Genomic DNA, 25,291 nt, shown 5'->3' with positions numbered 1-25,291 from the left:
TAACAATCTTATTTTCTACAAAAAAAAAAAAAAACATTTATTGTTATTATTATTATTATTATTATTATTAATGTTGAAAAAAGCTGAGAATATTTTTTTCAGGTTTTCTAGGGGGGATAAATTGAAAGAACAGCATTGTTTGTTACATTTGTTACAGTTACATTTATTGGTACATTTATATTATTTACATCAAGCTTTTGAATGGTATAGTAGTGTATTATTATTGAAACTTCATAATATTTCACTTGATTATACATTTAGTCAGGAATTATAGTTTGGAAAAAGTCTAACTAGTAAAATGTTTTTTTTTATGTGAAAACTAGTACAAGTATATAAATAAATAAAAAGAGACTTACTCATGTTTATGATCTTTGCTGAATAAAGTGCTTCATTCTTTTTTTCTGAGGAAATCCAAATCCTCAACCACATCACATCTTTTTGGGGTGAATTATGTCTTATTCCTCTCATCGCGAACCAAACAGGAAAATAAAAAAAACTTGAAGAACAATCTCGCTTTGTTGTCTTCTGTTGTGTGGGCGTATTCAAGCCGCGCGCTTCAGTGAAACATTAGAATCTCAAAAGTGCGTTCAGCACGGGGGCGTGGTCGCATTAGAAGATAATGAAGGTAGACGTGAAAAACGGACATCGTGTTGTTTTCATATGGATTACTTTATCACAGAATATTTGTTTTTGGCAGCACTTGTTTAGTTTAAAAGTAGACATGTCAGGCTTTCTATAGATATCTCTCTCATGTCTCTGTGTTGAGTGTTCACTGAGTTACAGTTCATTTTAATGACGCGTTTGTAAATGAAGATCAACGCAGACAAAGGCTGCAGACAGCACTCCTTGTTTGTTATCTTTATTTTCTAAGTGCACAAAGTTTTGTTGTTAGTATGTCTGTATACAAAAAAAAGTAGACCCTTTACAGATTCGATTGATGTATTGTTCTTATCTGTACGATCAAAACTGAAAGTGTAATTTAAGTTCTTTTCGGGGTTATCAGGAGAAAATACCCCAAAACGCATTTACGCGTTAATCGACTCCAGAGGGTTAACGATGGGTTAGCTGGAACCACCAGCAGTTCTGTCTTAGTAAGGTTGAGCTGAAGGTGATGGTCATTTATCCAGCTTGAAATGTCACTCAGACAGGCTGCAATGCGAGCAGCTACCATTGGATCATCTGGTTGGAATGAGAAGTAGAGTTGAGTGTCATCAGCGTAGCAGTGATGGGAAAAGCCATGCTTCTGAATGACAGATCCTAATGACGTCATGTAGATGGAGAAGAGAAGTGGTCCAAGCACTTAGCCTTGAGGAACCCCAGTAGCAAGAAGTTGTGACTTCGAAACTTCACCCCTCCAAGACACCCTGAAGGATCTATCTGTGAGGTAGGACTTGAACCACAGGAGTGTGGTTCCAGAGATGCCCATCTTTCTGAGGGTGGACAGTAGAATCTGGTGATTAACTGTGTCAAAGGCAGAAGACGAGATGAGTACTGAGGATTTGGAAGCTGCTCTTGCCAGTCGCAGGGCTTCAGTAACAGAGAGCAGGGCAGTTTCAGTTGAGTGGCCGCTTTTGAAGCCAGATTGGTTGCTGTCCAGGAGATTGTTCTGTACAAGAAACATAGAGAGTTGGTTGAACACGACTCGCTCAAGTGTCTTTGCAATGAATGGTAGAAGGGATACCGGTCTGTAGTTTCCTAGAAGTGCTGGATTTAAAGATGGTTTCTTAAGCAGTGGGCTTACCCGAGCCTGCTTAAACACTGAGGGAACTGTACCAGAGTGAAGAGAGGTGTTGATAATGTGAGTAAGTGAAGGTATTACTGTAGAAGAAATCGCTTGAAGGAGGTGAGTGGGAATAGGATCAAGTGGACAAGTAGTAAGATGACTGGACCGGATAAGTTTGGAAACGTCCATCTCTGAGAGTGGAGAGAAGGAGGAGAGAGAGTGTGTATTCGTCGTTATGAAGTTATCATCCGTCTGCGGTGTGGAAAATTGGTCACTGATGGTTCTTGTCTTATTTGTGAAGAAAACTGCAAAGTCGTCGGCTGTAAGAGTCGATGAAGGAGGAGGTGGAGGCGGACTAAGAAGAGAAGAGAAAGTTTTGATAAGTGTGCGAGAGTCAGAACAGTTGTTAATTTTTTTGTGGTAGTATGATGTTTTAGCAGTGAAGACATCTGCAGAGAAGGAAGAGAGCAGAGACTGATACACACTGAGGTCAGTAGAGTTTCTTGATTTATGCCATTTCCTCTCTGCAGCCTTGAGTTTAGAGCGATGTTCCCAGAACTGTTGTAGCTTTGGGCAGGGCCGAAAGATATGAAAGTGGTTTCTCAATAGATCCCCACACTCACTCCAACATCTGCTAGATGATCCTATTCGCATCTTTGCAACAATTTGTGGAGTGCGGAAGTATCTTGTAATGACTTTCCACTTAAATTCTCTCCATGTGTTTATATTAGTTACTTTATGGGCCCCCGAACATATATCTGTCCAGTCCTCTTAGGTACTCTCTACCTGCATTTCAGACTTATGCCAATGGTATAAACTTATTTATTGTACTTGTACTAGATAAAGTAGAAATGGAATAAGTAATTTTCAATGAAGATTGTATCTTTTTCCACATTTTTAAAGTGACTCTTGTCCACTTACCCATTACGACATTACCCCAGCGGGAATCTATGGAAGGGAGTGAAGCCGGGGGATACTGACAAAGGCCTTTCTCTATGTTTAACCAACATGTATCCATACTATCTTTTAACCATGCTTCTATTGGTTTTAGCTGTGCTGGCCAATAATAACATTTAAGATTTGGAAGACCTACTGCCCTATCAGCCTTCATGAGCTGTAATGTTTTGTACTTTATTCTTGGCCTTTGCCCTGCCCAATTAAATGTAGAAATCTGCTTCTCCAGCTTGACAAATACAGGTGCATCTCAATAAATTAGAATGTTGTGGAAAAGTTCATTTCAGTAATTCAACTCAAATTGTGAAACTCGTGTATTAAATAAATTCATTGCACACAGACTGAAGTAGTTTAAGTCTTTGGTTCTTTTAATTGTGAAGATTTTGGCTCACATTTAACAAAAAACCACCAATTCACTATCTCAACATATTGGTGACATGCCAATCAGCTAATCAATTCAAAACACCTGCAAAGGTTTCCTGAGTCTTCAAAATGGTCTCTCAGTTTGGTTCACTAAGCTACACAATCATGGGGAAGACTGCTGATCTGACAGTTGTCCAGAAGACAATCATTGACACCCTGCACAAGGAGGGTAAGCCACAAACATTCATTGCCAAAGAAGCTGGCTGTTCACAGGTTGCTGTATCCAAGCATGTTAACAAAGTTGAGTGTTTAGCAAAAAGTGTGGAAGAAAAAGATGCATAACCAGCCGAGAGAACCACAGCCTTATGAGGATTGTCAAGCAAAATCGATTCAAGAATTTGAGTGAACTTCACAAGGAATGGACTGAGGCTGGGGTCAAGGCATAATGAGCCACCACACAGAGACGTGTCAAGGAATTTGGCTACAGTTGTCATATTCCTCTTCTTAAGCCTCTCCTGAACCACAGACCATGTCAGAGGTGTCTTACCTGGGCTAAGGAGAAGAACTGGACTGTTGCCCAGTGGTCCAAAGTTCTCTTTTCAGATGAGAGCAAGTTTTGTATTTCATTTGGAAACCAAGGTCCTAGAGTCTGGAGGAAGAGTGGAGAAGCTCATATCCCCAGTTGCTTGAAGTCCAGTGTTAAGTTTCCACAGTCTGTGATGATTTGGGGTGCAATGGCATCTGCTGGTTTTGGTTCATTGTGTTTTTTGAAAACCAAAGTCACTGCACCTGTTTACCAAGAAATTTTGGAGCACTTCATGCTTCCTTCTGCTGACCAGCTTTTTGAAGATGCTGGTTTTATTTTCCAGCAGGATTTGGCACCTGCCCAGACTGCCAAAAGCACCAAAAGTTGCTTAAATGACCACGGTGTTGGTGTGCTTGACTGGCCAGCAAGCTCACCAGACCTGAACCCCATAGTCAAATCTATGGGGTATTGTCAAGAGGAAAATGGGAAACAAGAGACCAAAAAATGCAGATGAGCTGAAGGCCACTGTCAAAGAAACCTGGGCTTCCATACCACATCAGCAGTGCCACAAACTGATCACCTCAATGCCACGCCGAATTGAGGCAGTAATTAAAGCAAAAGGAGCCCCTACCAAGTATTGAGTACATGTACAGTAAATGAACATACTTTCCAGAAGGCCAACAATTCACTAAAAATTTATTTTTTATTGGTCTTATGAAGTATTATAATTTGCTGAGATGAACCATTGGTGAATTGGTGGGTTTTTGTTAAATGTGAACCAAAATCATCACAATTAAAAGAACCAAAGACTTAAACTATTTCAGTCTGTGTGCATTGAATTTATTTAATACACGAGTTTCACAATTTGAGTTGAATTACTGAAATAAACGAACTTTTCCATGACATTCTAATTTATTGAGATGCACCTGTATGTTCTTAGGAATACGCGCTTAGAAGAGGTTGAGGAGTCTGAGCAGGGGCATTTTTGTTTACCTTTTATATGGCTTGAAAGGGCAGACTCTTCCATGAAAAAAAAAACTTTGCAGACTTTGCAGGAGGCTACTCAGGTATTTAGTTCTTGTTTTAACCATTATTAGGGCTCAAGCCCAAAGGGGTGAAGGGCCCTATTGTTTTTCTTCTTATTACTATTATTATTATTATTATTATTCATCAAGGTTTTGGGGGCTTTTGCATGCTCAAAAACTCTTGAAAATTGTCACACCTTATCTGCGGCCATTAGGGCCGGGCAGAGACTGATACACGGGCGTGGCATGTGGAGGGCCATATATCACACATACTTGCACGTATACATAAGAAACTCTGTATACATATAGATCTCATCGAGCCAAACAACTTCCGTACTGCATGTCATAGGCTCTGCCCAACAGGAAGTTGGCTATTTAGGGTTTCGTGAAAAACACATGCTCTGGAATTTGATATACTTGTCGTAGGTTTTTTACCCGATTGCCACCAAACTCGGTCAACATGATCTCAAGACACTGGAGATGAAAAATTGTGAGGGGCCGGTATGAGATTTTGACGGTATGATAACCTTAAGCAAAAATATCACGGTTTCACGGTATCACGGTATTGTTGTTACAGCTCTGAAATGTGTTATTTTTAAATGACTGGTTAAAAAAAAAAAAAAATTCCCGCTGGACACAATATATTTTGTTTTTGATCAACAAACAGAATATTAGAAACAGTAGAATTAATTTATTTTTTTCTTTGATTTGTTTCCTAAAAATAATGAATTAAAGACTGATCTTTATTTAACCTAAATCTGTAATTATAGTTATTTAATTTTAATTATGTAATTCATATAGGCTACATATAATTTATACAATTTCAGATCATTTAGTTATATAATAATAATCATACACATAATTTGATTTAATAATAACCCAATTTGAAGCAAAAACAGAATGTTCTGACAAGCTTTGTGAAATTATACCATGTAAACTTTTCAGAAGACAGTCAGCTCCCCTCAGAAACACATTCATACAAACCCCAAAATCAATGCTAGTTCGTGCATCATGAACAGTGAGTGCGTCCGTCTTCAGCGTCTCTGGCCTGTATTAACGGGCATTAACAGACTTCATATTTTCACATAAATGACATTTTGGAAAATAATTGTATTGCAACGCAGTTTGTGCAAGTGCAGAACAGAGAGTTGCAATAAGGCAAAAAACGGCTGGTTGCCAATCGCGTAAAGGCCAGAGTATATTTCGGTTGTCCGCGTACCGTCGGCATTACGTTATTTTCGTCATCATGAGGGCTCGCAGAAAGCCGCTCACCCTGTGGTACTGCGCATGTGAGCTCATCCGTCCGTGCTCATCTGCGGGTGATATACTTTTGAAAGCTGTGCGGACGTGGCTGTGCACGAGATGGAAAAGAAACGCTGAATGTGAAGTGTATCCGGGCCTTAAGTTTGGCCATCCTACACACACGTGACACACGCTCGCTCGCACCAACAGGAGGAGGAGGGATCAGTGTTACTCTCTACACTGCACTCAGCCTGAGGGATTCCTACTCTTTCAGTCATTGAGGAGACCTGGAAAACCGTGCATACCGCAGGAACGGTATAATGGAAGATATTAGTGGTTTTGAAACTGTGACATTTTCAAATCGCGGTATACCTTGAAACTTCAAGGGTTTGTTCGTTGTATGATGCCTATTGCATAGATGTGACTATTATTACTGAAACTGATAGGGCCACCAACTGGCAGCAGGAAGGGAATCATTTATAAAAATGCTTTGAATTCAGCATCTTATTTTTACTCCATTTGCTTCAAACTTCATCAGAACAATGTCAAAACACAGCCGATGTAAAACTGCTGAGGGGATATTGATATCTTAAATATTGTTGCCATGGCAATGTGCCAAACTTGAATATTCTTTTCCATTGATTTTGAGGCAGATAACATGCTCAGAATTAGTATTAATGATAGATAGACACTGGCAAAAGCTCATAAAAGGGCATGGAAGACAAAAACTTGGGGGTTTAGATTTAGTTACAGTCACCAAACTTTGTACATATATTGTTCTCATCAATTAGGACAACTTTCTAATTTACAGTCATTAGCTACGACCAACAGGAAGTCGGCTATTTTGGTTTGAATATGGATTTTTGGAAAAATATAGCTGTGGATTAATGCATACTCATCAGAGGAGAATTAAACTATATACACACCAAACTTTTGTCTACATGATGCCAAAACATTGAGAAACTTAAATTGTGGATGTGTTTTGGTTAGCTTGAACGGTTTTGCCATGGTGGTTTATTAAAATAACAGTAAAAAAGATAGTAGTTATTTTTTTATATCTTTAAAATGCAGCTCCCAAACACTTCAAAACTTTTTACATACAGGGAACAAATCATTCTGAGGAAATATGCATAGTTTGATGACTTTACAACACTCTATGAATAACAGAAAAAAAAAAAACTATCAGATATCTGACCTCACTCGGAGACCACTCTGCCTCTGTGTGAGGAAGGGGAGGGGGGTGGATAGTATGTGTGTGTTGATTGAGGGGGTGGATGAGTGTGTGTGCTAAGTGTGTGTGGGTGTGAGAGAGAGAGAGAGAGATAGGTCTGTTTAAAACTGGTTTAAAAGTGAAGGCCGAAAACTCCTTATATTCAGGTGTGCAGATTTACTAGGCATGTTTTCTTTTACTGATAAAATGAGCCAAAAAAGAGGTTTAACTCAGACTGCAAAGTCAAAAATTATAAAATCCCCATGAGAAACATTCAAAACCAATGCAATACACAAATTGCAAAGTTAAGACATGACCATTGGACAGCAAAATGCTCACTGGGTCAGCAGGCTCAGAAAAAACAGGTGGAGAAGAGAAGACGAACGTTAACTGCAAAAGAATTAAGAATTAATGTGAAGAATTTAGATGTGAAACCATCAGGAAGCATTTAGTCTCCAGCACCACGATTTTCCAGAGCAGCAACTTTCCTGGAGTCAACAGAATTACAAGGTGTCAGGTTCTGAGAAACATTGCTTGGGTTAAAAATCCTAAAAAATTACCCTCTCTTAATTACACTAACATACTGAAGCATTGTGAAATACTGTATATTTAGAATAATTTTTTATAGGCTTTATGGAAGGTAAGTTTTGAGTGACTCATGAAGGACCAGAACCACATTCTCTTTTACCACTGCTTGAAGAATGTATCTTCCAGAATCTGGCAGTAAGTTTTAGGTGCTCGTTTTATTTTTATATATTGTTCTTTGTGTGTCTTTCACAGTATTGATGGTTTGGATTAACCCTTTAATTGCCGAATCCCTTAAAAACCAGACTGCGAGAATGTTACTGTAAATGCATGTGCCCGCTGGGCACAGTTTTCACAGGGTGGCATTTGCATTGATGGCTAGGGCCCGTCATCGCTGCTTGCAGCTATATTTAGGGGCCAAGCACCGAAGGTGTTTAGGCACCTATTGTATCCGTTAGGATTCCTATTATCATTATTATTCTTCCGCTTCCGCCGCAAGTCTATGGCAGCCCATAGAACCGCTTGCGGGAAAGTTGTGAAATTTGGCACCCTGATAGAGGACACTCTGAACATAAACCATAGCAAATTTGGAGTCTCTAACTCCAACTCTCTAGCGCCACCACTTGTCCAAATGTTCAATATCTTTATGCTAATAACTTTTGAACCATAAGGTACAGAAGGAAAGTTATATTTTTCTCTGAATCCTTGGCTCATGCCAAGTCGAATGGAAACCAAAATTCAAAAATTGTAAGGTTTAGTTTTTTCGCTATATTTTATTGTTCGCAAATCCTACTTTTCGAACTCGTCCTAGACGGTTTGTCTGATTTTCACCAAAATTTTATCAAATCATCTTAAGAACATCCTAGCAAAAAGTTATGGAATTCAAGTTGATTTGTTCTACCGTTCTCAAATGACACGTGAACAAATTTGACGGAAAAGCACACAAAAAATGCATGTGAGGCTATATCTCAGCAAACGTTTTGGCGTATCGAGACCAAACCTGGTGTTTGTTATAACAAGCATGACCTGAGACTAGCTGCAGTGTCTCGGCGCAGTGCCACCTATTGATCAGGAGATACGAAAAATGCAAATTTTTGCTTATAACTTCTGAATGGTTTGGCCAAAAAAAGAAAAAAAAAATTATCACACAACTGGTCTCTTTAGATTCAGTGAGTCATGTCGAGTCGAATGATATCCAATTTTCCTGTGTCGGCCATTTTAGGCGTCGGCCATTTTGAATTATGTTTTAAAATGCTGTATTTTTTGAACGCATTATCGTATCGTTACGAAAATAATTACAAAAATGTTTGGCTCCATGCCCTGATGGTACTTAAAAAGTTTGGTGGCAGCGCCACCTTGTGGTCAAAAGTTGTAATGAAATATCAAAAAAAATGCTAATAACTTTTGAATAAATTTGACTATTGAAATGAAAATGTCTCCCTATATTCTTTAGGTCATGCCGAGAACATCGATACCAATTATGACAAAATTGGCCATACTTCCTGTCTGCCATTTTGATTCATGTTGAAAATCTACTTTTTCGAACTCCTCCTAGACCGTTAGTCCGATTTTCACCAAATTTGACTCTGATCATCTTCAGAGTGTGCTGACAAAAAGTTATGGAATTCTTGTTGATATACAAAATGGTTTTCGTTTAGCGCATCAACGAATTTGTTCGTAAGATGCCAAAATACATCTGAGGCTGTATCTCTGCAAAGCTTTTACATATTTGCACCAAACTTTGTATGTACCATTGTCACCTCACACTGACCATGCCACATCAATTTGGTAACAGCGCCACCTATTGTTCAAGAGTAATAAACCATTCATTAACCATTAATAATTAGACTTGCTAATGCTAATAACTTTTTATTGCATTGACCTATTGCAATGAATCTGGTCTCAAAATATTTATTGGGTCATGCCGACAACATACATATCAATTATGTCATAATAAGCCGAACTTTCTGTCGGCCATTTTGATTTATGTTGAACTTTTATGTTGAACTACTTTTTTGCTCTCCTCATCAACCTTTGGTCCGATTTTCACCAAAATCTAGTACAATCATCTTCAGACTGTGCTGACAAAAAGTTATGAATTTCGTGTCGATAGACACAACCGTTTTCGTACAGCGCCACTATAAACTTTAAGCACTGTGTCAAAATGACTCTAAGGCTATATCTCTTCAAAGCTTTGACATACTGACACCAAATTTTGTATGTGCAGTAGTCATCTCACACTGACCATTCCACACTAATTTGGTAACAGTGCCACTTACTGGTCAAACGTGATAAGCCAATAAATCCTATTACTAGTTGTCTTTGTTTTCAAGCCATTTTGCCTAAAATAATCTTAAAACGGTTTTAATTACTCATTCCAGCCGTTCGTCTGAAGCTTGCTCCTGTAGTGCTTGGCCCCGTAATTACTGCTTGCAGCTATATTTTGTATTTGTTGTTTTCAAGCAAACGCTGACTTGAAGCGGCAACCTCACAGCATGTTTTATCTCCCGCTCTTTCCATCAGAGGGTGCACATCTATAAAGACCGGCAGATCACACTACAGCCACATGTGCAGACTCGAGCGGAGCTGTTAGGCTTAATTAATGTAAAAAAAATAAGTATTCAGTAAGAAAGTGAATTATTATGAAACCAATGCAACTGCGTTTCCAAGCAGTTTCAAGTACTTTATCCAAAATCCAAGCATTTTGAAAACACTACATTAAAATTCAAGCATTTTCAAGGAATTCAAACATCCGTACCAACCCTGTTTGATAAATCAAAATTCTTTTGATAATGTTTTGTCAGGAGTGTCTGGGAATGATGTGCACTAAATTTCATGCAAATTAGACCGTCAGCCTAAAAGATATCGACTATATATATATTTACATGTTATGATTAAAAAAAACAAAAACAATTCCGGATTGATTTGTGAGCACATCCTTTCTATGTTCACGTGTAAAACTGAGACAATGCGCATTAAAGTTTTAGTGGGAATAAAAGTTTCAAACAGTCCTCATCTCTGCAGCACAGCAGCATACCTGCTAAACGCAGCTCCAGTTGTGCAGCGCGAGAGAGATCGAAATGACGGAGACGTGCGAAGTGAAAGTGCAGAAAAGTAACATCTATTTCATGCACAACTTGAACAAACTACAACAGGTAAAGCTGTCAGCTGTGTGGATATTGGCAATATCGTTAATAATCATTACTAATACGGCTTCTTGTTATCAACATCTTAGTCTATCTATATTGTGTTCTGTTAATGCGTGAACTTCACATTAGCCTATTTGTAGCACTTGCCCTCCAGTAATCAACAAACTTTGTGCTGTGTTACTTTTTAATCAGCTTTAAAATCGCTTTAGCGTCTCAATTCAAGCGACAAGTGAACCCATTATATCTTTCTCTACTATAGTACGAAATTAACATGAATTAACATCGAAAGGTAAGCTATTTTATAAGAGAGCCTACAGTACAACTTACTGAAATGTCTCATGTAATCGCTCATTCTGTGTCAAAATGCTGAAAATGTGTAAAGCTTGTGAACATGCACATAAAATTAAATAAATTTACCTCAGAATTACCATTCGGTTTCCGTAAGCTCATCAGTCAGCTAGAAAAATGACTATAAAGAGGAGCATTTTGCTATATTTATGTACTACTGCATATTAACAGGCCTATTTTTACTTAACCTGTCGTCTACAATAAGAAATGCAATAATGCAAGCTACAGATAAAATTCAACATCCTATAAAATTGCATGTTACTAATGAAGAAAAACCGACTGGATGTGTGAAAGACATAGGACAGCATTTCTATACAATAAATTCAGAATTAAAAAAAAAAAAAAAAAAAAAAAAAAAAAGCTGACTTAAAAAAAAAAAAAAAAAAAAAAAGAAAAAAAATGGAGGAAACCCGTTGCCTTAGAATTAAATAAACTTCATACATAATGAAAGAAATAAGTTAAGTGAACTCGACAATTCTGAGTTGCATTAAAGGGTTACTCACCCCTGAGGCATCCTAGGTGTATATGACTTTCTTCTTTCAGATGAATCCAGTCAGAGTTATATAAAATAATGTCTTTGATCTTTCAAGCTCTATCCTTGCAGTCAGCGGGTGGTACATTGCTTCCGTCCAAAAGACTTATAATAAAAAGCGCCCTTCCATGAAAAAAGTGTCTCACAAGGCTCCTGGGGTGGGGATGGGGATGGGCAGGGGGCGGGGTGGGTGTGTTGAACAAGGCCTCCTGTAGCGACTCGATGCAAAATGTATATTCAAATGTAATAATCACTTGAATCTAGCATGTGCTCACTGTTTTAAACAGATTCAGTTCTGGGGGAATTACGTATGAGGTCAGCTTTGCGCATACGCCGCTCAGAAGTGATGCATGCGGAAACGCAGTGGAGAGATCAAAACAAAACAACGGTCACTAATTAGAAGTACAAAACGAGGATTTGTAAAGAAGAATGTCAGAGGATTTCGATATAAGCCAAGAGGAGACTGGTTGTCCTTTTACCAAAGGAGAATTTGCTTCTTTTGATCCTCTAAACAAACATTGGACTCACCAGCGCATGCCCAATGCCAAGCTTATACGTCATGCTCCCGGAACTGCTTCTGTGTACAACTGTTGGCGCAAGCTAGATTAAAGTGATTATTAAATTTTTTATATAGATATTTTTCTTACAAAAACGCAATGAGTCGCTACAGGATGCCTTTGTTCATCCCCCGGAGCCATGGGAGACACTTTTTTTTTTTTTTTTTTTTTTTTTTTGTAGAAGGACACTTTTTATTTAACTTCTTTGGACTGAAGGAATGCAACACCCGCTGACTGCAATGATAGAGATTGAAAGATCAAAGACAATTTCTAATATAACTCTGACTGGATTGTAAAGAAGAAAGTCATATACACCTAGGATGCCTCAGGGGTGAGTAACCCTTTAACCAAGTTTAGTGTTTTTGTCTTCCATTATAGCATGTTCCTAATATTTAGATTGTTTAATAAAACCTGTAGGATAATTTAAAGTAAATAGTGTGCAAATATACTATGCTTAATTTTTTTTTTTCTGTTTTGCAGGTTGGAACATGCTAAAATGCATGCCAAACACAAAGGCCATGAAGCCATGCATGCAGAGATGGTTCTCATTCTCATTGTCACACTCGTCATTGCCCAACTTGTCCTGGTTCAGTGGAAACAGAGACACCCCAAATCATACAATGTGAGCCAGTTTTTTTTTCTCCTCTCTCACACACGTTTTTAACTACTTGGAGCACAACAAACCTGGTGTTCTCTACAGGATGTTTGTTGTTGTTTGTTTGTTTGTTTGATTGATTTTGAAAACATAATCACAATTTTAAACAGAAAAACAATCGCAATAAGAACCCCCCCCCCCCCCACACACACACTTACCTGGCCTATCACAGCAAATATCCATTCCTTCTTAAAAGTCTGTGAGAGCTGCCTGTTGTGCCATTTAATTAAGACAACTGCTGTAGCCTATATCCAGCTTAGGCATGTTCTCCCTTTAATTTTAATTTGTATATATACTGTTTGAATGACAGCTTGGTAAATCGGTTGGTGATCAAATATTCAATAACTCTACTCATCATAAGTACTTGTTATATAATCAGCGCAGCGGGAGACGTTCAAACTAATATCACGTAATTTACGTTTCTATGATGATTCTATGTCAGGAATTTCCCCTACTTATCAAAAAGTTATGTTCATATACATTTAAGTAGCGCACATCAGATGACCATGATAAACATCAGATGGACGAGATCCTCAACATATAACAAATGACACAGTGCGGATTCTGAAATCTGAATAAAGATTTATTCTTTGTATACACATACCTTCATTTGCCTTGTACAGTTATTCATTATGTAAGTTTGTTAGCATTTTTATTCATACAGTATGCTAATTGCAAATGTTTCATCAATGATTTAATTAACAGCATTCATTTTGAAACAGGTGATTAATTTTTGTAAATGGTGGTTAATTATTAATTATAAATTTAAAATATAGGCTATATTTTATACATTTTTATACATTTTACATGGAAAGGGTAATTCTAGTAAAACGCCATATTTGCACAATCAGAAATAGATGTTGATCAATCAAGACATTAAAAATAAATGCATCATAACTTTAGAGAAATAACTGACTACATACAGTAAGGATTAAAGACATGAAGCATGATGTATGATAAGCTTTTTATTTCAGAAGCCTACAACATAGAGCAATATAGTAACAGAGGCTTATATAATATTATTCATTGTATATTCAAATCAATTTTGGATACTAATACATTCATGTTTAATAATTCCTGAATAATTACGTACTGTACATAAAGAAATTGGCTATATTTTGCGTTGGATCAGTTAACATTACCTGTGTTGGCAAGTGTGCTGCAGCAGACACACCCACCTTAACCATTTAAATATACCGCTTATCCAGCCCAAAAGGATCATAAACATTGCAGAAAACATAAGTTAAAATAAATTCACATACGACATAAAAACCAATCCTGGTTGATTAATTTGCTTCAAATTGGTTGATTTTAGGTCAGCAGTTTGGCTGATTCAATGGTGCTCTCTGCCGGTAGGGAATAGTAAGATGGAGGCTCAAACACTTTCTTTGGCTTCACTGCCTGTCGGCTGTTTAAAACGCATTGAGCAATCCAGTCATTACATATAGATCAGTGGGTACAGATGAATATTTAAGTCATTAAATTAAAGTTCAAAACTCTTCTCTTCACTGCAGCTGTCTGTCAACCTCCATTCAGCATTCAAACTGCATGTCGCGTTCGGTTACAACAGTCAAGACGATGAAACTCAAGAGCACACAGAAACTGAAGTTTAAAACTGTTCAAAGAAAAGGCTTAATAAACTATCACACAGATTTAATAAACTGCACATCAATATCTCTTTCCTTTGTGCTTTGAACTTCTCTATGTGGACAAAGAGTATAGAAGACCAAGAGGTGACACGCTGATGCTTTTTGGATAATAGCCACTAGGTGTCCTATGATAGGACAGAAAAATAAAGGCTATTAATAATCTAATGTATAGCACAGTAATGGAGGCAGCAACATATGATAGATATGACTCTTATCTATCATATGTTGCTGCCTTCATTACTGTGTTATACATTTAAAAGGAATGTCTTTTAATATTATAGTTTATATTTATATATAAATACATTTAACAACAATTCAAAGAGCATTTTACCAGATTTAGTCCTACACTGGGTTCACTTTTATTTGTTCCCCACAAAATGTTATTTCACTAAATGTTTAGATTTTATAAAATTGTGCACTCCTGATTTTTTTCTAGAATAACTTTTGCTCCTAAATTATCCAGTTACCTAGTTTACAATAGTATTTTTGTCATAGATTATGATTATATATTTTTTTCATTTGTTATTTTTCATTAAAATTAAGTTGTCTATATTTTGTTGATTGTGTTTAACAAACAAAATAGTGACGATCAGGTCAACACACAGAAGTATAGAAATTCTACATTAATTAAAAAAATAAAAATAAACTGCACTGGGATCGGATCGGATCGGAATCGGCCGATACTCAAAATGTTCTGGATCGGATCGGATCTGAAAAAATGGTACCATTGCATCCCTAATCATAATTAAAATAAATAAATAAAACTGTTAGTTGTGCAGCCCTATGAATACTTATGTCAGTGTAATATTTCATTTTTTCTATTCTTTTTCTTTTTGTCAAGTTATCACACATCTTGCTTTTGCTTTGCCTTTATAGGGTGTAGACTAATGTGAAAAAATAAAGCATTTTAGCATAAACTTACAAAATAACACCATGTTAATAGATACTGTCTAAACTTGTATATAATTCTCTTTACATACTTGATTATTTTTCTTTGTTCTTAGTAGTGGTCGACTGATATATCACAAAGATATTTTTCAAATATCGTCATCGGCCAATAAGTTTTTCTGTTTGGCCGATGCGTTTGAGGCAGTGGTGGACAAAGTACACAAATCAAGTACTTGAGTAAAAGTACAGATACGTATAATCAAATATTACTCCAGTAAAAGTAAAAGTACTCCTTTTTCAATTTTACTCAAGTGAAAGTACAAAAGTACTCGATTTTTTATGTACTTAAGTAAAAAGTACTGATAGATATATTTATTTTGAAATTTTATATAGGCTACTTAATTTAATTTTATATTGGCACATATTTTTTATAATCCTACTGCTCAAAATACCTGGGATTTTCCCAAAATAACCAATATATGGAGTCAAGATATATTTTTGTTGTTGATATGGACTGTGTTGACAAGAGTGATGTAGTAATGTTCACTGTGAAGCTTACACTGCGATGTACCTGAGAGAAAACAGAGTTGACCATCTGATCTTCACCAGTAAGAAAAAAGTGTTTTAAAGTTTGCTGTTTTACAGAACATCACAGTTATATATGACATGAGAATAAGGCCTGAAAAGAACATTTAAAGGAAAATATAATTATATTATGAATTTTTTCTTCTCAAACCTCGTGGTGTAAAAACACCCCTGGCCAAATGCTTCCAGAGGGCATCACTTCCCCCTTTGATGATTACTGTAGTTGCCATGTTCTGAACATCACATCCTTTCTTTTTCCCCCAGATGTTATCTGTCTAGGTGTCAGAGCACGTGAAGTTTTATGAAGTGAAGTGAAGTGACATACAGCCAAGTATGGTGACCCATACTCAGAATTCTTGCTCTGCATTTAACCCATCCAAAGTGCACACACACAGCAGTGAACACACACACACCGTGAACACACACCCGGAGCAGTGGGCAAGCATTTATGCTGCAGCGCCCAGGGAGCAGTTAGGTGTTCAGTGCCTTGCTCAAGGGCACCTCAGTCGGCCCGAGACTCAAACCCACAACCTTAGGGTTAGGAGTCAAACTCTCTAACCACTAGGCCACGACTTCCCCTCAAAAGTGACGTGACATTCAGCCAAGTATGGTGACCCATACTCAGAATTTGTGCTCTGCATTTAACCCATCCAAAGTGCACACACAGCAGTGAACACACACACCCGGAGCAGTGATATATTATAAGGAGTAACGATATGTTTTATGAAATGTAGTGAAGTAAAAAGTACGATCTTATGCTTTGGAAAGTGGTGAAGTAAAAGTTGCTCAAAATAAAACTAATCCAGTAAAGTACAGATACTTGAAAAATGTACATAAGTACAGAAATGAAGTAAAGCTACTCCATTACTGACCACCACTGGTTTGAGGTGGGACTTTCATTTTGATTACAGTGCTCACATTCTCCCTCTTGTTCGCCGTCATCATTAACAGTTCTGTCTAATATGGACAGAAGTCTGTCTAATAATCAGATAGAATGGTTAAACAAGGGATTACCAGATTATTGCTTTTATATTATGAGTAATAGAAAGGCAAACATTATAATACTTTCTCGTTTGCCATCAGCGTTCAGCAAATACGCATTTATATCATTTAAACAAATCTTTGAATGGCTAATGAACATTTAATTTCACAAACCTTGCAAACTTAGTCGAATCCAGTTGTGAGAAATTGTGAAGTGTTCATGTGTAATCCTGCATGGTCACAAATGCTTTAAACATTCAATTCGTGATTTCAAATTTTTCTGTGCTTTATGCATTTGCCCACTGTCATATTCATGTCATTTTCACTGTGTGCTGTATGTTAAATGAGTATTACCTTGACTTTATTTGAAAAAATACAATTCTCATCACACACAATCTTCCCAGAATACTGAGTGCTCTGTTGGTTACAGTGTTTACTTCCTTTTTAATTATATTTTTATTAAATATTTATTTGTGAAAAATACTTTGTCATTTAAAGTATGTTTATTTTACAGATTTATTTTTTAATCCATTTTCAAATGATTTCAAATTTCTTAAATATTAATTAAATACAATTATATCGGCTTTATATCGACCATTGACCACCATGCTTTCCAAAATATTGGCATCGGCTGTCAAAAAAACAATATCAGTCAACCACTAGTTCTTAGAACAGTCTTTGGTATTTTTATAAGAATATTTATCTTTTATGTTAGTGGTTAGCATGCAGAACCATTAGCATTTACAATTTATGGTGGTTTAAAGTTTTGAACTGAGGATATTAGGTGCATCCCAATTCACACTCTTATGCCGTTTAATATTCTAAATAGTGAGATTAGTGTATTCACACTGAAATGTGGAATATTGCACACTATATGCACTGAACAGTTGCAGCTTTCTTTACTGTCAGGCTCTGATGCTGGATGAGAAACCCTTCTAAAATTCATACAATAGACATTAAAGTGCATAGTTTATGTACATAATATATAATAAGGTTAAAGGTATAATATTATATATAAGGTTAAATGCAACTTTTTGTACAACAATCCTTTATTTGTTGCAATTCTGAGTTAACATTTACATAACATTTCTGGCTTTATCAGAGTTGTGTTTATTACACAGGATTCAAAATTTCTCACTTGATATTTCAGTTTTGAGTTAACATCTCAAAATCCAGATTTTTTTTATTTCAATTTTTTTTCAGTGTGTACGTATCTGTTGGTCCATTTAACCGCATGAAAAAAACAAACATGTATTAAAATTCTGAAAGGATTATATATGGCCAAGAAAGTAGCAAAGAGCGCTCCCTTTATAATTTCTTAAGAGCTGTCATTTCAATTTATCGCAATCTCACAAAGTTCCATTATAATAAATGAATCTCTCTACACTGCATAGTGAATAAAGAATAAAATATACAAATGTATTTTTTTTTTAATGTAAGGCTGAGACAGAATAAACATATGTACAGATGTATTAGGTAAACCTGTATATTAAGAGTAATGTAATGTGCTGAAAAGGTAGCAACGTGTACAACTACACTGGTATAAAAAATAAGAGTGATTTTACATAGGATATTACATTAAATAGTGGGAATATTGCACTGAGAGGCCTTAGGGAGGCATTTAACAGTTCAAAGAGATTGTGGCCATGCACTAATGATGGGCAGATAAAGCCTCATGAAGCACTGAGTCTTTCTTCAGACTGTTTCAGGAAAAGATTTAAAGCTTCGCTAGTGTCAAAAACAGCACCATCTGGTGGTTAATAAAAAATATAGCAGCAAAAAGCCTGTGAAAGAGGCTAGCACCACACAGAATCGCAAAAAGAAATATATTTACAACCAAGCATGCTTACGCATACAAGGAATTTGTTTTAGTGACATAAGCTTCCAGTACACAGAGACAACAACAACAAAAAAACAAAAAACAAAACAAAAAAAAATTAACAAATTGCAAAAAAATAAATTTTATGAACAGTTGTGCTATAGATGACAATGGATTAGAATAGATTAAGATGCAGAGATGTACTTGGATGGAGGGGTAACAAATAAATATAAGAATATTGCACATTTTTGCATAAGTGGTGAACATTTAACTGATCATGAGGTAGATTGCCTGGATGAAGAAACTGTTCTTGTGCCTGACTGTCCTGGTAAGCACCACCTTACGGTTTTTAAGGGGTAATTTGCTTTTATTACACACGATGCGTCATGCTTTATGTATGTTTGCATTTTATAATGATATATTAAGCATTTTATAAACATTAATCTTGTGTAATTTTGTTGTAGGCCTATACAGTTATTCAATTCATGGTATTATGCAAGATATTTCCTGTTTGTGATATTAAAAATAATGTTTGAAACTTCTGGCCATTTTATATGAAATATACTTTAATCACAAGATTCAAAGTAAATGTTTACTCCATAGTCAAAAATATGTGCATAATAAATTTTTAAGGTGGCCAAGAGAGCTCAACGAGCTGCAAATGAAAAAAACACATGCAAATAGAACAAACACCTGCAAATTAAGAAAACATCATCATCAATTTGACAACACACGTGCTGCAAATTCCTCACAACACAACCAAATAAAGAAGCACGCTGCAAAAACAGAAATGTACTGTAAATATTCAGAACACAACCAAATAAAGAAATGTGCTACAAATGCTCACAACACAACCAAATAAAGATATGCGCTGCAAATAAGCACAGACCACATTGAAAATGTTTAACACAGGGGTGTCAAACTCAATTCCTGGAGGGCCGGAGCCTTACAACAATTAACAATTAACCATATGGTTTTACTATTAAAATTAATTAATTAATAAATACATTTATTATGTAAAAAATAAATAAAAACAAAAAATGGTTACTATAGTTACATTTTGACATCCCCTGACTTTTGTGCTTTTTTTCAGTTGCTTATAAACACATACATGGCTAAAGTCTAATAACACTGTAATCAGTACAAACTGGGCTACAATAATACGTTAATAGCATGTATGTATGTTTTTGAGAAAACAACATTTATGTGTGGTTAGTGAAAAACTACAATTTTGAAGTCACTGAAATAAGGTCATAAAACACATGCAGAACATTTGTTCACAGAACTGTCAAACATGGACCTTGTAGCCTAGATTTTTTGCTTCAAAATGATGTGAAAATCGTCTTGTTTACTCGCTCACAGAAAACAATAGATTGATTTAAATTTTCTAAGACACTTTTTGCTTCGAAAGGGCATATTGACCATGGCGTGATTGACCATGAATATTAGTGTGATTCACACCTGAGAAGACAAAGGCCTGCATAATGAGCCTTTCAGTCAGGTGTGTGACCAAGAGGGAAGAGTTACAATAAGGAATGTGAGGACAAAATAAATATTATATATATATATATATATATATATATATATATATATATATATATATATATATATATATATATATATATATATATATATATATATATATATATATATATATAATATAAAATTTAGGTTTATAGTTTATTTAGAATATATTTAATTATACCACAAAATAACTTGAGATTCACTTGCGAGTGCAGTTAAACAGTTTTATTAGGAACGATCAAAGCTGACTATCAAAGCTGAATTTTTAGCATCATTACTCCAGTCGCACGATCCTTCAGAAATCATCCTAATATTCTGATTTACTATTTAAAAAAAAACATTATTATTATTATTATTATTATTATTATTATTATTATTATTATTATTATTATATTATTTTTTTTGATAAATTGAGAAAAACAGCATCGTTTGTAACATGATTATTGTATTTATCATCACTTGTTTGCTAAATAAAAGTTTTAATTTCTATATATACTGACTCCCAGCTTTTGAATGGTATAGTGTATATTGTTACACTTGGAGTAAGACTGGAGTAATGATGCTGAAAAAAATTTAGCTTTGATCACAGGAATAAATTAAATTTTAAAATATATTCAAATAGAAAGCAGTTATTTCAAATAGTAAAAATATTTCATAATATTACTGCTTTAGCAAATGCAACTTGCTGTATTTTGGATGAAATAAATGCAGGTTTGGTCAGCAGAAGAGAATTCTTTACAAAAACATTAAAAATCTTACTGTTCAAAAGTTTTGACTGGTATTATGTCATGTTGAAATGTATAAATGAACATCACATACCTGGCATTTCCAAAATGTATATTGTTTATGTGCTCTGAAGGACATACTTTTTTAAAGAGACTTCGAAGAGATGGGACTGTGTGCCTCGCTTGGTCTTAGCTATGTTCCAGGTTCCTGAGTGGGCTGCTTATTTGCATTGACTCGCTTTGCAACGGGTTATCATTTATCTGAAATAAAAAAGTAAGCATGCTGTTTACACAAATAAACTGGATTATTAACATTATTGTGATGGTCACATATACTAGTAGTAATTTATGGGAAAAAAAAGAACACAATTACCACATAGCACATTTATTATCAGTGATATTTACTGCTTACTCGATACACTTTTTTACCTCAGACAATTGCAAACACCAATGATGGGGTATAACACATTAAAAATATTTACACCAGAGCAGATATTCATGAACAGAAGCTTAGTTACATTCTTAAAAACACAAGCATGCTTTGTATGTGGGCCTATACAGTATATATAGTTATAAACATATATGGCTATATTCGTGAACAGAGAATAGACTATAACAGTAAAGTTTTGTCTAATCATTCTTACTGACATTAACCCTCTGGAGTTGATTCATGCGTATACGCGTGTTGAGGCATCTTCTCCTGATAACCCTGAAAAGAACTTAAATTACACTTTAAGTTTTGATCATACAGATAAGAGCAATACATCAATTGAATCTGTAAAGGGTCTACTTTTATTTGTATACACATATAATAACAACAAAACTTTGTGCATTTACAAAATAAAGAAAACAAACAAGGTGCGCTGTCTGCAGCCTTGGTCTGGAGACTTTTTTGAAGAGACTTCGAAGAGATGGGACTGTGTGCCTCGCTTGGTCTTTGCTATGTTCCAGGTTCCTGAGTGGGCTGCTTATTTGCATTGGCTCGCTTTGCAACGGGTTATCATTTATCTGAAATAAAAAAGTAAGCATGCTGTTTACACAAATAAACTGCATTATTAACATTATTGTGATGGTCACATATACTAGTAGTAATTTATGGGAAAGAAAAGAACACAATTACCTCATAGCACATTTATTATCAGTGATATTTACTGCTTACTCGATACACTTTTTTTTCTACAAAAAAAAACATCCTGGCATGGTGAGACATTTAGACATGTGAATGAAACTTTATAATATTTCACTTGATTATATATTTAGTCAGGAATTATAGTTTGAAAAAAGTCTAACTAGTAAAATGTTTACAGGTTATGTGAAAACTAATACAAGTAGGATAATAAAAAAAAGACTTACTCATGTTTAGGATCTCTGCTTGATCAAGCCGCTGCTTCAATAATACAAAGGTTCTTGAGGTGAATCCTTTCTTATTTGTCACAGCGAGTCTCATTCAGTCTCATTCCTCTCAGCGCGAAGTGCAAAGTAAAATGTAAAAAACTCGCTGCTTGCTTTGTTGTTATGGGGTGTTTACCCACCGCGAGATTCAAGTTTATAATCTCAATAGTGCGCTCGGCGCGTGGGCGTGGTCACATTAGATATAAAGGGGGACGTGAAAGACTGGACATCGTGTTGTTTTCATATGGATTACTTTCACAGAATATTTGTTTTCGATAAGACTTTAGTTTAAAAGTAGACACGTCACACTTTCTATAGACCTATCTCTCATGTCTCTGTGTTGAGTATTTGCTGAGTTACAGTTCATTTTAATGACGCATTTCTAAATGAAGATCACGCAGAACCTAGGCGGCAGACAGTGCACTGTTTTCTTTATTTTATAAATGCACAAAGTTTTGTTGTTATTATGTGTGTATACTAGGGGTTGCACGACTACTGATTTCTGCTAGTCGATTACTTATTTAAAAAATACTCAAGTTACTCGACTACTCGGTTCATGCTACTGTAAATGAATAGACATTAAATAGTTAATTAATAAACGTTTATTGATAAAAACGAATTAATTAATAGCCTAATGCAACAATTACATAACATATGTAAACTGTCAAAACTTTATAATTATGACATTACATATTTTAATTTTCACGTAACAGCCAGTATTTGTATCTGTAACACTCACAAAAGTATTAGTATCTGTTTTCGGATAAAACCAGGTGTCGTACAGTTAGCTACTTGATAAGACAGTTATGACTATCTTTTTCCCCCGAAGTTATCACTGAACAAATATGCTGCGTTAAAGTAAAATAATTATTAATTTCAAAAAATAAATAAATCATATAGGCTAAGCAGAGATGTCATGACAAACGTTTAGTGATCATTTGAACACGACTGAATGAATTCAAGGCGCACATTTTCATTACGTAGTATTCTCTAAGCGAGTCTTTTTGAACTTACTAAACAAATGTGCGTGTGCCACGCAAACCAGCAAAAGATAAAGAAGCAAACATAGAAAATGTATCTGCATCTAAGCTGATTATTATACTACTTTTAAGAGAGAACTGGCTTGGTTTTTGAGAGACTGAGGCGCGCAACGCGGCTGTTTGATTGGTGAGTGCACTGTTTATTCCATTCATTCATGTATCATTTCGTAGCATACGGTTTAAATCATTGCCTTTTAAATATATACAAATAATGGACTGTGTTTGATGTATTATTATAGGTGGTATTACTCCCGCCAAGCTCTGATTTCTGAGAGATGCGCGGAGAGGCATCATCAATGCAGTGTTTGATTTGTGCTCTTTTCATTCATAAAGTTTATATTCATTCACTTCACACACTATTGCGTGACTTTAGAGGTCTGTGTATAATATAATGCTGATCCCCTGGCTCAACTGTTATCTAGCAAACAGCACAGTGTGCCAGCCTCAGCCAAATATTCAGACAGAATTATTCGTTATCCGTTGTTCGTTTTTTAAGCCATTATCCGTGCCATTTCGGCTTCGGGCGCACCCCTAATTATTAAATTACATATTTAAATTTTACATGTAACAGAGAAAGTGATAGAAAGTAACAGCTACACGCAATATTGTAATCCTACAATTTGCGTTGTAGACAAACTGTGCATGCATTATGGTTAATTCATGCTCGAGTAGTGGATTGTTTCCGACAGCGGCGACTAGTGGTTAAAGTAGTCGATCACTCGACTGCTCGACTAGTCTATGTAACCCCTAGTGTATACAAATAAAAGTAGACCCTTTACAGATTCGATTGATGCATTGCTCTTATCTGTATGATCAAAACTGAAAGTGTAATTTAAGTTCATTTCGGTCTTATCAGGAGAATATGCCACAAAACACATATCCGCGTTACTCGACCCCAGAGGGTTACCCATTGTATGATGGTTAAACTACGCCATGTCTCGTTCCCATCTCTCAGATGTTTAGATAGTAACCGGAGATGTTCCCTCTCGAGAACGGTCTCTCGACATGGCGTTAACGCCTTGGGGACTGTATAGAACAACGCTGTGGAAACAGCGACGTAAAAAGGCTCAGCCTCGGTGGAGCTAACATGAACAGTTCTTGCAAGACAGGGATCCAATCAGGTTACTCAGAATTCATGTCCAACAGCAGGTCTCTTATTGAGAGAGAGATGCAGCGCTGTCGCCATACAAAGAGAAGGCATTATAGTTCTGTGAATGCATACAAGTATGTAGTAAAACAGTGCAACAAGCATGTGAGCGGCAATGCCGGGCACAATATTAACACACATAGAGAATGGCATCTTTGAGGTGCCACAGTCTGAACATGATGATGGTCCCGCCCCGATCTCCCTACAGGAACTAATTGGAACCACCAGCACAGTCAAGCCGCTAGTGGTTGCAGGTGGAACCATGGGTCGTACTCACCGATAGGACCTGTGAGGCTAATGATTGCACGTCCAAATTTTTGAATCTGGCGAAGGCATTCTGCGAAGACCATCCAGCCGCCATACAAATATCTTTGATAGAAACTCCCTTAGTCCATGTCCACGAGGAGGCGACCGCCCTCATGGAAAGGGCTCTGACACCAATAGGACATTCCATACCACGGCTGGAATATGCCAAGGCAATAGGGTCGATCACCCAATGTGACAGCCGTTGTTTGGAGACAGGCTGCCCTTTGGCGCTGCCTCCGAAGCATACAAACAGCTGCTCGGATTGCCGAAACTGAGCCGTGCGGTTGATATAGAGTCGTAAAGCCCTCACCAGACACAACACCTGATTCGGGGCGACATCCAATGAAGTCTCAGACTCAGGAGTGAAAGCAGAAAGAGACACCACTTGTGCTCTGAACGGTTTCGAGAGCTTGAAAAATTCTTAAT

The 25,291-nt window shown here is 36.2% G+C and overlaps 1 protein-coding gene across 1 annotated transcript in view; it reads left to right on the top strand.

The window, feature by feature from the left end:
* rnf121 (ring finger protein 121) overlaps positions 1 to 25,291 on the top strand; it is a 108,551-nt gene that overhangs the window by 51,777 nt on the left and 31,483 nt on the right. The window contains exon 3 of the mRNA XM_042748411.1: positions 12,635 to 12,776. Within this exon, the coding sequence (XP_042604345.1) occupies positions 12,635 to 12,776 (142 nt within the window). The remainder of the gene's footprint in view (positions 1 to 12,634; positions 12,777 to 25,291) is intronic.

Source organism: Cyprinus carpio, chromosome B21 (assembly GCF_018340385.1).
Source record: "Cyprinus carpio isolate SPL01 chromosome B21, ASM1834038v1, whole genome shotgun sequence".
NCBI lineage: Eukaryota > Metazoa > Chordata > Actinopteri > Cypriniformes > Cyprinidae > Cyprinus > Cyprinus carpio.
This window is presented reverse-complemented; position numbering and strand designations above follow the sequence as displayed.